Source organism: Heliconius melpomene, chromosome 15, assembly GCF_056956725.1.
Source record: "Heliconius melpomene rosina isolate 202511_hmr_F chromosome 15, ASM5695672v1, whole genome shotgun sequence".
Classification (NCBI taxonomy): Eukaryota; Metazoa; Arthropoda; class Insecta; order Lepidoptera; family Nymphalidae; genus Heliconius; species Heliconius melpomene.
In genome coordinates, this window is record NC_140403.1 from 3,305,763 (window position 1) to 3,318,660 (window position 12,898).

Sequence of the window (12,898 nt, forward strand, 5' to 3'; positions counted from 1 at the left end):
CCTGACTAGAATATTAAATCCATTTTACCTACCCTGGTACAAATAGGATGTTTAAAACTTAGAAATCCTCTATATTAGAGAGGGTGGTTGGGTATTAATAAAAGTGCAATTAAACATTCCACATAATATAATATCTAAGTAACAGTAACGATGGGCCGTTTGAGCGCGCGGCGGCGGCGGCGCGCGTCGTGGGCGCGGCGCGTGGCGTCGCGGAAGGGCTGCTCGGCGCCCGCTGCCTCCGCGGAGCGCTGTAGCCACTGAAGAGCGTGGAGGTTGAACCCGATCATGTCCTGTTTTAAATATTTTAATTTAATATACTATATCATTATTAATTTTTGATGGTAGGTAGAGGACACCTAGCAATTGGAATATATAGTATCAAAAATAAAGACGACCGTCATATATTCATTGAAAAGCATGACAAAAAATGACGAATTGTTTATTAATATTTTCATTTCTTTTGCTTACTTTTGCAGGATATACCCGCATATACCTGAAGAAATGAAAACAGCGTAAACCTAAGAATTAACGTATTTAAGAAAAAACTTTTTAAAATAAGAACATCCAATTTTAAAAACAGTTACCCTCAGTTCATTGACCCGCATAGCCGCCTTGGCCTGTATCTGTATGAGGTGCTTCAATAGTGGTGCGTGCGCCAACAGGGGCGCGCGGTGCACCTTCAGCAGGAACAAGGCGAGGCGACAAAGTAACTCGCGGTGATCACCTCGCTCCAGTAAAGTCGGTAAAAGACGTACTATCGAACACGCGTTGCTGAAGGGCAAGAGGAGGAGAGCCTCTTCTAATTCACTGAAAATTGGGAAAACATTTTTAGTATTATTATTTTAATGGTTTAAAAATAATTTACAAATAAAAATATCAATATGTTTAATAATAATATACACTTGATACGATAGTACTGCAAGTTTACTTTCCATGTGTATATTACGATAAAACTTTAGCTAAAATAATATTTTAAATAATCTCTAAACTATATAATGTACTACTTTAATAACCTAAAGACAAATTAAAATAAAATAATTATAAATTAAATTTAATTAAATAACCATAATTCCATTAATAAGATTACGATATACCTAGATCGAATCTTCTTAACTGTCTCAAGTAAGAAATCCTCAGGTGTAGAACAGTTATAAGCCGCCATCAGTACAGGTGGTTGGACCAATTGTCCGCGAGCATCCTCCACTTGTTTTTGATATTCCAATCCTATTTGTAGACATTCAATTATGGAATCCGCCTGAAATGTGTATAGTTTTTTATTTGGGATATTTAGAAATTAAAATAAAATAGCATATAAAACTATGGTGCAGTACAGTATAACCGATATGACGTAGGTTTTTTAAAGTTTTATACATTGTACATCCCCCGCGAAGAAAATAGTCAAAAATACGTCTACGACTAACTTCAAGGCGGCTACAACTGGTCGTGTTAAGTTCCGTTCCCATTAGGACATTTTCGTTGCCTATTATCCACCGAATTCTTGAGACATTCCGTGTTGAGTGGCGGTATACCATAGCGATACCAGAGCGAGACAATGAAAATATTTAACATTCCACCGAGTGGCAATCGAACCCATCACCCATAAAGTCGCACGCTTGTACACTTGCGCCGCGATGGATTCACTTTAATTAATAGTCTGTATATTTTCATGTTATAGAATCTATTTAAAAACAATAATTAAATCCGTTAAAATATAAAACATATGACTGATTTTTGGTTAATTAATATGTACTCACAGCTTTTTCAGCTCCTATTGTTTTCTTAGTCGGCATGACCAACCCTGGCAGCCCTGGCACTGGTGCCTGTAAAAATAGTTATATTTAAATACCAAAACAAAAATAGTTAATGTTTATGCTTTAACAATAAAAAAAATTACAAAACCCACAAAGTATTTTTTGATTTGCGTCAGGAATTTATAAAATAAAAACAATGAAAAATCCATACAATAAAAAAGAGGCAAACGGCAAACACACAACCCAAACAAAACCAAACCAAGCGAACCAACATGATCGTCTCCAGTCGCAAGCCCCTCCTGCTCCTCGTCCTCGTCGCCAAGGACCAGTGGCTCCTCGCTTCGGGTGAACAGTCGTATGGCACCGTCCGCACCGCATGACGTCACGTGGAGACCGCCCGCGCCCACTGATAGACTACTACAGGGGCAGGCATGGCCCTGGTGGGAATTGATATTTTATACATATTTTTTTTAATCTAACATTATTTTTTAATTACATAAGACAATTATACATATTTTGATAAGATGATTGCAGTATTTTATCAATTCGCATATGCATCACTTAATCAATAATAAATATAAGTAATTTCCTTTTTTTCAGCTTCTCTTTGTATCCCACATATAGCAGGGTAGGCAACTTAGTGGTAACACACTCCGTATTTACTTCGATATGAACTTTCCTTGAATTTTCGAGGCATGGCGTGTTCTGTGGCAGAACACAACGCCGTGCTTTGCCTCGGTACTAAAGGGAAGAAATAAAAATCTCGGACTAATGATAGCAAAAATATTGATTTGATATATCTTTCATCTTCTCTATTTTTATGATTTTAATTTGTAATTATTGTAAAACTATTCATTCAATAAAAAAAAAACAATACATATAAAAAATGCACTACATACATATTATGATAAACCAATAAATAAAAAAACAATCCAACTCACATTCAAAGTAATGATATTGTCATATGTATCGGCGTCCCACTGTTTCACTTTGCCGTCTCTCCCCGCCGTGAAGAAGTAATGGGTAGTGGGCACGAATCTCAACGCTGTAACTGTGTCATTGTGTGCAAATATCGATTTATGGCAATCTCCAAAGTCCATTCCCCATATTTTTACATTCCTGTCGCCAGAACCGGTGGCTATTATGTTGGAATCGTAGCTTATATCCATACAAAGTACTGGTAGCTTGTGTCCGTATAGTGATAGGTAGAACTGGTGGTTTAGGGATAAATATATTTTTACAAATTCGTACAGGAGAATATATTTCAAATTTGAGTTTATTAGGAATTTTTTTAGTACCTTGTTTAAAATAAAAATAAAATAGTTGATATGAAAAGGTTATAATATTATTTAAATTTATTTTTAATTCGTATTATTTAAATCTCTGCCAATTCAACACAAGCTTTAATTTAAAATTTAAAAAACCTAATAAAGATTAAGAATACAAAATACAAACAATATGAAATATTATACAAGAAATATAATAAAAATTACCTTAAACGTGTCCAGAAAGAATATTTTGACAGTAGAATCCATGAGGGCGACCGCTATGAACTTGCTGTTGGGGCTAATGCACACCGCCGTCACGCCTTCCTCTAGTTCTAAGGTACGCGTATGAAGGAGGGATAGAACCTGTTTAATATAGATTTTGTTTAATTAAAAAAAAATAGATATTAATTTTTTATCTACTTCAAATGTTATGTCAGCTTTATAACGAAAGTTAGAGTATTTTTGTGACATTATTAATTTTTATACTATACGACCTATACTAATATTATAATCCTAAAGAGTTATATCTTAGTTATTTGAGTTAAATATAGAAAGGACAGAGGCAATATAATGAAAGGTGTGATGTGTGTAAAGGGGTAAATGAGAAGACAAACAGGCATCAATGGCGACTCAATGTTTGGTTTGGAATTATAATATTGCTTTGCGGCTTGAAATGTTTTATAATTACTCTATAAGTTATTTTTTTAGTTATGGCTAAACTTTAATTGTTCCCAATCCCACATATATTTTGACATTTATTTAAAATAGCGCTTTCAATTTTATTTACATACTTCCTTAGGTTTGGTAGTACTATTATAGTAGTTTTCAAAATGACCATAGCACAATGTATAATATCTTTGTACACAATCTTTTTTTCTTGTATAGAGAGTAGCAATAAAATGACCTAATAAAAACTTTAAACAATTATCTAAACTTTAAATTCTAAATCAAAGCCAAAATGTATAATAAATAAATTATAATTTTAATTGCTGGTTTGTTTGGGCAGTAATAACATGAATTATACTAGAATATTCGCCTAATATATACTTGCTTTAGCTTTGGAATCCCCCGTAGGATCCGGTATAAGCTCAAAAGTCCACAGTTTGACTGTTTTATCTCCGCCGCCTGAATAACATCCACGCTGAAATTAATAAGATATTTATTTAATGCCAGTCGTGGCGCAGAGGCACGAAGTGTTACTGTAAACACGACTGCTTGTGGGTTCGATCCCCATTCAAGGAAATGAAATATTTATTTAAATTTATATCACCAGAGCAAAAAAATGAAGGTGGTGAGAAAGTGGGGAAAAAAGTGTCTAACACTAGGTCCCATCTGCCTTCCCTGCTGTGTGCGGGATACACCATAAAGCTTATTTGTTTGACTACATTATTGAAGTCCGGAAAACCGAATCTACTGTACCACAGAAGAAGAGTAAACTAACCAGGTCCGGAGTAAGCCCCACCGTGGTGCAGCCCGCGTCGGAGGGGTGCGCGGGCACGTGCTCCAGCACAGAGGCCGCGCCCACGTCCGTCAGCAGGAGGGTCCCGTCTGCGCAGGCTGCCAGGGCATGGCGGTCTCCTGGCAGAAAGGTAAGAGCCTGGGGCCGCCCACATGGGACTGGTAGAGTGCGGAGGCAAGTTTGACTTGTTCTGTGTACGAGTTATATATTTTTTTTTCAATTTTTGTTATTTAGGTATACAAACATAATCATCAATCAATCAAAATAAAATATAAAATAATTCATTCGCCTCTCCATAATTATTGAATTTTAAATGTAAAAAATGTTAAAAGTAAGAAAAATAAACATTAAAAAAATTAAACTAAGCCATACCTGTTCCAAAGTTTTATAGAATCAACAGACGCCGAAAGAACAGCGAGATTGTCTGAACTGATCGCGACGCAACGCGGCTCCCGCTGGTGACCCGGCATAGTCACTTGTTTCAAACATTTTACTGTAAATATAAAAATATAAATCAACTTAACTATATAATTTTAAAATCTTCTTTATTCAATTAGAACAGTGCAAGTGCTTTCGAGTTATCAACGTCGTCCTTCGACAACCATCGTCAAGTTATATAGAAATTCCAATAGTGTCAGTCCTACAGGAACCTTTTTTTTTTATGGAAAAAGGACAAGGCAAACGAGCGTTCGGGTCACCTGGTGGTGATCACCGCCACCCACGACCCCGTGCAGCACCAGAGGAGCTACAGGTGCGTACCACTATAATTTCCCTATAGCTTATGTATTGAATGTACGTCAATATAATAATAAGAAAATAAGAAATAAAAAAAATTTCACGCTGATAACGAGGCAAAGCCCGACGTCGAGTTCTTTCCAGGTTCCTTCTGTCTACCCTGCTATGTGAAGCTAAAAATATTCTATGTACTAATAAATCTAAAACATACCTTCATTTCCCTCAGCAATAGTCAAACTATGTAACTCCACAGTATTAATAGCTAGCGTGACTCCCACTCGAAGCTCCCCAGTAGTTCCCACTAGTAATGTGGCAGATTTAATCTTAGCTGGTAGTTTTACTGACGACAGACGCTTCACTTCATCAGATAATGTCAGGAGGTCAGATATTTCCGCAGCATCTGGATCCACTTCACCACTTTCTTTTTGTTTTCTGTTATATTTGAACATAGTATCAACTTTTAACTTATAAATAAATCCTTTAAATTGTCAATTATATTTCCAAAAGAAATTTGGAAAGTAAAAATCTTGTTAATAGGTGAATATAAAATAAATTTTAAAGTTTTTGTGACACAGTTTATCATAAATACTAAATAATGAGTAGTATTTTATAGCACTGATTTAGGTGAGTAAATAAAAAAGTAAATCTGAAACTTAAAAACAATTACATTGTCTCTCAGAGATCTCTGTTATACATAAATATATTGAGAGCTTCCAACTGAAAGTACAAAAGAACCTACATTAATTTTTTTCTCTGTTTCTTAACTCGCTTATTCATTCTTATCTTGGCCTCTTCATCAGAACAAAAACAGAACAGCTCTAATAACGAATCAGTTCCATAACAAGCAAGTACAGTTTGTCCAAGATCTGTGGCAAGACCCACCACTCTGCCTTTGCCTCCACGAATGAGTGTGCCCACTTGGTGACATTGTAACATCTTGAATGATAGAAATGAATATAATAAAAATAACAGTCTGTTTTTACAACTTCAGACTCAATCTAGCATTTAGTGAAACATTGCATGTATAATGGTGGAACTAAAATAATTAATGTGTGTGTAATGAGTATTGAACTCAGAACCATCATTATACTAATTATAAAGTAAATTATCCAAAATACTAAAGAAATGTTTCTTTAGTTTGTCTGTATAATTTATCCAGTTTCCTTATTTGTACTTGTCATTAGTGATTAAATACTTTGATGGCCAATAGTCAATAAAATATAAAAAAATATATGCTTTAGAGTATATGCATTGAATTTTCCATCCGACTTCTTGTACTAAATTAAATAAATAACAGTGAATCATACAAAATATATACTAACTGATGTATCCTCTGCATTATCTGCATCTTCCAACTTTACTATTTCAAGTTGCTGTGTAATTTTGTCTTCCTCTTTGATTTTGTCTGTCCAATTTAGTTTCCAAACTCTCAATTCTTGATCTGAACTACCAGTTACTAAATACCTTTCTTCTTTCAATAATACTGCTGACCACACCTATAAATATATTAATATTTTTTATTTTAATTTATTTCACATATAACAGGATAGAATTTTAACCCTAGTGTCAAAAGTTATTTTTTTCTTTCCAATTGAATTCAAAACCTTTTCGAAAATATCTATTTGTTTCAAGAAATTAAAATAATCCAATCCCCAGAGTGTATAACCCACAACCATGGCATTTACAATCAGATGCTACCCCATTACACCACAATTAAGCATATAATTATTTGTTCAATAATAGAAAAGCAAAAATAATAAGTACAATAATAACCTTTTAGATTTTTTTAATAAATATATCAATAAAACAATATTCATAAAACTTCCAGTACCTCCATTTGATGTCCACCAAGAGTTTTAAAACAGTGTTTAGTTTCAATATCCCAAAATTTCACAAATGTGTCTTTTGAAGAACTAATTACACAATTATGTCCATTGATGAATAACACACTTGTTATTGCACCTTTGTGGCCACTAAACCTAGCTATACCAGTCTCCGCAACTACATCCCAAAGGATTACTTCAGTATCCTAGAAATATGAAAACAAATATAAAAATTGTTAACAATACCTACTTTTTATATGTTGCTTTTAACTTCATATTTCATCCACTTATAGCAGGGTAAGCAGAGAGAACTTAGCTTCAAGACACTCAACCACTTCCACTGTGTTTCAATTTGAGACAATGCATATTTAGTTATTGTACTCCACAATGCATTGTGCACATTTTCTTACCAAAAGGAATAAAAACAATTAAGCAATTAAGAAATAAAAACAATTGATTTTTCTGAGTGGGAATTAAACACACAATCATTGCAGTTACAGTCAAACACCAGACACTGCACTACTAATAATAATTAATTTATTAAATATTTCAATAAAAGTTTATAATTCATTTACTACAGTATTTACAATAAAAAAAAAAAAATTTTTTTAGTATAACAATTAGTGAAAGTCAATTTAAAATAATATTGAATACAAAGTTACAAAGAGGCAACATAAAGTAAGAATCTAATTTTACCTTAGACCCGGAAACAATTCTATGTCCCTGTTCATCATATTGCAAGCAAGTTATAGCAGATTTGTGTCCGGCAAACACACATACTATATCATTATTTATTAACTCAAAAACATTAATATTGCCATCCACATAACCAACTGCCATATGATTTCCTGTAGGACTTGCTGCTATTTGAGATACTGTTACATTTTCTCCTGGTATCACTTGAGCCTAAAGTTGTATGAATAATTTTTATATACATACACAAATTAAAATAAATTCACTTTTAAAACGAGATGACATTTAACATTATATAGTTTAAAATGGAACAAATTAATAAATGATAAGTTTAGAATATCACATACCTTCTCACCCAATCGCATATCCCAAATAATAACATGTTCACATGCACCGACAGCTACATATCTGCCGCTGACTCCATTTAACGTCACATGTGTACTGTTACAGTCAGGACTAGCTATTACATTAAATGTACCACTAGGTACATATCTTAAATATTGTTTGGTAAGACCCATTTTTAGCTTTAAAACTTAAGAAACTTTTATTATTTTTCTATATAACCAAAAACTTCAGAAACACATTGCTTTGTTTTGACTTTTGCATCATATTAAATAGGTATTTAATTTAGTTTGCGCAAATGTCAATAACATTTGAAGAAATTTTACCACAGATTACATGTATAAAATTAGAATAAGAGTCATCACATGAACTGCACGAATAAACAATACCGATTTTCTGCTCTCAAAGAAAAATCGTCATCTCAAAAAAGATATTATGCTCTCAAGTTCTCAACCATTTATAAAATGTAAGTTATGTCTGACCACAGAACACATTTACTCATTTGCTTATGACTATGAGTTATCTGTGAAATCCGGCTCATGATCGCTAAGTGCGCCTTTCATTATAGATGATTAATTTTATTATACGAAAAATAACCTACTGGTTATAATATAGGAAATATCAACATTTCTTTCATTTACAAACTATAAAAAGTAACGTCCATAATCTATTTCGATCAGCCGTTTTTCAAGATTGCCATCAGGTTATTATGTTACTCAACAAAAGCAGGTTTATTGTTTTTCTTGTTGAATCAACGTGCCTTCTCTTACTATTAAAATATTGAATTGTATAGTTTTATAATAAAAATATATTTCTAAAACTTTTCCTGTTACGCAGACTGGTTGGGTTTAAAAATCGTTCAAGCAAGTGCAATATGGAGAACAATTCCACGTCAGACGTCATAATTTTAAGTGGTAATTCGCACCCTGAATTGGCTGACCTAATTGCGAAGTAAATACACTTATTTAATAAATTCTTGATTGTATGTTTAATTTTGTGATATGAAATATACATGATACGTAAAATAATATAATATTCAAAATAATATCATCTTGCTGTATTAGAGTCCATTATAGCATGAATTTATATTACAGTCGCTTGGGTGTACGCAAAGGAGGATGCTCAGTTTATCATAAAACTAATAGAGAAACTATGGTAGAAATAGCAGATTCAATTCGTGGGAAAAATATCTATATTGTACAAACTGGAACAAAGTAAGAAACCCATCAATATTAAATACAGTATAGTAATTCAATTAAATAATATTCTAGTGTATTACTAGAAATTGCATTCAATTTAAATAAAATATTACAAAAGTGCATGTTCTGGGGTCATAATTATAAGGAATGCAAAAATTACTGAACCTTGTTATAAAATTAACATAATTTAATGTAATGGTAATCATGCTTTTGAAGGTTTCTTTAAGTATTGTTCTTTGAAAATTAGGCCATTTAATGCTTAATAAATAAATTCTAGGGAAAAAAATGTTTCTCACCATGGGTATCATCTTATAATCATGTCTATCAAACATTTCATATCATTTCGCATTTTCATTTAATTACAGGGATGTTAACAACAATATCATGGAATTATTGATAATGGCTTATGCTTGTAAGACTTCATCAGCTCACTCTATTGTAGGGGTCATTCCATATTTGCCATACAGCAAGCAATGCAAAATGAGGAAACGTGGGTGCATTGTCACAAAGTTATTAGCTAAAATGATGTGCAAATCTGGTCTTACACATATTATTACTATGGATTTACATCAAAAAGAAATTCAAGGATTTTTCGACTGTCCAGTTGATAATTTGAGGGCATCACCCTTTTTGTTACAATACATACAAGAAAGTGTAAGTAGTGTTGTTTTTATTTATTCATTGCAGATTAAGTTTGTGTACATTGCAACATTTCTTTTACTAAAGATTGCTTCAGTTAAGTGTTTGATGTTGCTGTCATTAAATACATATATTTACTTTATAATTTTTAATCAAATACATATAGTATTTGATTTAAAAAACAATATTGATATGTAATTTTTTAGTGCTTGTAGTAATTACAATGACAACATAAAATTATGAAAAAAAAATACTGATCAAGTGTGATAGTTAGAAACACAGACAAACAATAAAGTGATCTTATAATAAATCAGCTTCATGCTGTATGGCAGAGGGAACCCAGTATTATGACACTCCATTCCCCACTTTTTGTCGAATTTTGGAGGCATTGTGTGTTAAGTGACAGAACTCAACACTACTGTGCTTTGCCTAGAACCTAGAGCGAAGAAATGGAAATATAAATGTAAATAAATATTTCACTTCCTCGAGGGTGGATCGAAGCCACTACTGTCGCGTTACAGTCGCACCCTTGTGCCGCTGCTCTACGACGGCCTATCTCATGATCTTATAACAGTTCTATTTTTTCTTTTGAAGTAAAACTTTAAAAAGAAGAAAATACATAAGCCTCTCTTTTGTGTTTTATCAAAGAAATATGCGTGTAAACATTGTGAAGGTGAACAAAAATTATTACTTATTTTAATTTCTTATAGATACCAGATTACCGCAACTCCGTGATAGTGGCGCGCAACCCTGGCTCAGCTAAGAAAGCCACTTCATATGCAGAACGGTTAAGACTTGCGATTGCAGTTATACATGGAGAGCAGAAAGAAGCAGAGAGTGATGAGGTTGATGGCAGATACTCACCACCTTGTATGCCTAGGTAATTTATTATAAAAAAGAAATTGAATTAAATCAGCTTCACGCTGTATCGCTGTTGCACACAGCAAGCTAGGCAGAGAGAACCTAGTGTTAAGACACTCCATTCCCCTCTTTCTGCTGAATTCTGAAGGCATTGCCTGTAAATGAGGTAAATGGTTCTAGATATTCTTAATCTAATTATCTAATTATAATATTGCATTTTTTATACTTATTTGTTTTATATTTCCAATATTGATTTCACTTCTCTATTTTTTACCACACTAACAATTTAGCAAAATGGTGTGATACTATGGCCATGCCACCTTTTTCTTATTAGACAAGAGAAATGTAAATATTATGTTAGCTATACTGTTAGTTACACTGGCAGAGAGACTGGTGTTAAGATATTCAGTTGGCATGGCTTCTAATTCATGGTTTATCTTTATTGAGATTTAGTTGATTTATTTTGTTTATTTCTTGTACAGTGTGGACAGATCTCGCACAATGGATGTGTCAGTTGGAGTTCCAGTACATCCGGCGAAGGAGAAGCCGCCAATAAATGTTGTGGGAGATGTGGGTGGTAGAATTGCTATCATGGTGGTATGTATGTTGTATAGTTTTTTATTTTATATTTTATTATATTACTTTATTTATATTGTTTATGCTAGATATTTAGCCATTGTGGTGCATGCCATCCCATGGCGTTTGAGTGTAAACTTGTGTTTCCAGTTGTGGATTTGATTCCCATTCAGGGAATTAGTTTTTATTTCTTTTCTCTGCTAGGAACACAAGGCGGTGTTCAGCGCGTACATATAATCTACCGCAAATTAAACCTGCTTATTGTGTTATTTGCAGCATATAGCCAGCTATTTCAGCTTCATGGAAAAAAAAGAAATTTAAAACATAAAAATATTTATTGTTTTCAGTTTTTTTTCATTTTATTTTTTTTTTTGAAAGGTAATAAAAATATGGAATATTTCATTTCTTCCACCGGAAATTGAACCCACAACATGTCACGTTTACAGTCACACACTTATGTCCCTGTGTTACTTACAAAAGGCCTTGACTTTCCTCTTTTTTATTTGATTACTTTTATATGTTATTTTATTATAGGATGACCTCATTGACGATGTACAATCTTTCGTGGCTGCAGCTGAAGTATTAAAAGAGTGTGGTGCATATAAAATTTACGTGTTAGCAACACATGGCTTACTCTCGTCTGATGCCCCTCGGCTCATTGAAGATTCGCCAATTGATGAAGTAGTAGTCACAAATACGGTTCCTCATGAACTACAGAAGATGCAATGCAATAAAATAAAAACAATTGACATATCAGTGCTCCTCAGTGAAGCGATTCGCCGTATACACAACAAAGAGTCCATGTCATATCTCTTCAAAAATGTCACACTGGAGGATTAAACTAAAAATTTTATTATAGGTGTTTAGTTATTTTAATATTACAGAAAATCAGGAATTTAAGTTTAGATATCATAGAATTAAACTTTTATTAATTTATCTCATTTTTAAAGAATCAGTACAGAAGTCAGTATGAAATTTATTAATTACTTGTTTTAAGTTATAATATCTTACACTAATTTTTTAAGTGAACTTATCTGAAGAACAAATTAGTCACCATATGTAGTATAGGCTAATTTAGTATTTAAATATATTTACCAATTTTAGTTTTAAGTATTACTACTTCAGATGGGATATTTTGCTTGTTCATATTATAATTGCTTTTAGATTTTTTTTTATTTAAGTTTTTGTATTATTATTTTTTTTATATTTTTTTTTATCTACACCTGACATCAAAAATATATAACTGTGATTTTATATTTTGTAATTGTGCGAGCTAAAATTAAATAATGATTGTTGAAGTCCAAAGCTTATAAATTTATATTATATACTGTAACGTAAATTACAATTATATAGATTACTGATAAATAACTTCTTTATTAATATATATTTATATTGTACTGTTAATATTATGTAATTATTTGATTAAATATATTTGTGTCAATATTTGTTTTATTATTTGTAGAAACCAAAAGAAAAATATAAGACAGCAGCAGGTATATCGCAATTGTTAATAATTAATTAATATTTATTTAACTATTAATTAGGTGAAAAT

The 12,898-nt window shown here is 32.5% G+C and overlaps 2 protein-coding genes across 3 annotated transcripts; one reads left to right on the plus strand and one right to left on the minus strand.

Moving 5' to 3' along the window:
* Nucleotides 1-109: 109 nt before the first annotated feature.
* Nucleotides 110-8,372, minus strand: LOC146531326 (WD repeat-containing protein 3). Its single transcript, XM_085198133.1, has 16 exons — nt 8,077-8,372; nt 7,733-7,942; nt 7,045-7,242; nt 6,536-6,709; nt 5,953-6,149; nt 5,425-5,645; nt 4,851-4,971; nt 4,461-4,668; nt 4,071-4,160; nt 3,245-3,382; nt 2,693-2,962; nt 2,024-2,188; nt 1,755-1,820; nt 1,095-1,255; nt 585-807; nt 110-290 (listed from the first exon to the last, which is right to left on the minus strand). Exons 1-16 carry the CDS (start codon nt 8,245-8,247, stop codon nt 135-137), a joined length of 2,769 nt encoding a protein of 922 aa, XP_085054259.1. The 5' UTR covers nt 8,248-8,372; the 3' UTR covers nt 110-134.
* Nucleotides 8,373-8,629: 257 nt separating this feature from the next.
* Nucleotides 8,630-12,787, plus strand: LOC146531327 (phosphoribosyl pyrophosphate synthase-associated protein 2). 2 transcript variants are annotated; one of them, XM_085198136.1, is made up of 7 exons: nt 8,630-8,800; nt 8,909-9,022; nt 9,166-9,285; nt 9,636-9,924; nt 10,620-10,789; nt 11,253-11,367; nt 11,881-12,787. In XM_085198136.1, exons 1-7 carry the CDS (start codon nt 8,781-8,783, stop codon nt 12,184-12,186), a joined length of 1,134 nt encoding a protein of 377 aa, XP_085054262.1. In that variant the 5' UTR covers nt 8,630-8,780; the 3' UTR covers nt 12,187-12,787. The 2 variants fall into 2 exon arrangements, with proteins under 2 accessions (XP_085054262.1, XP_085054263.1); XM_085198137.1 differs by having other exon boundaries at nt 8,633-8,774.
* Nucleotides 12,788-12,898: the final 111 nt, after the last annotated feature.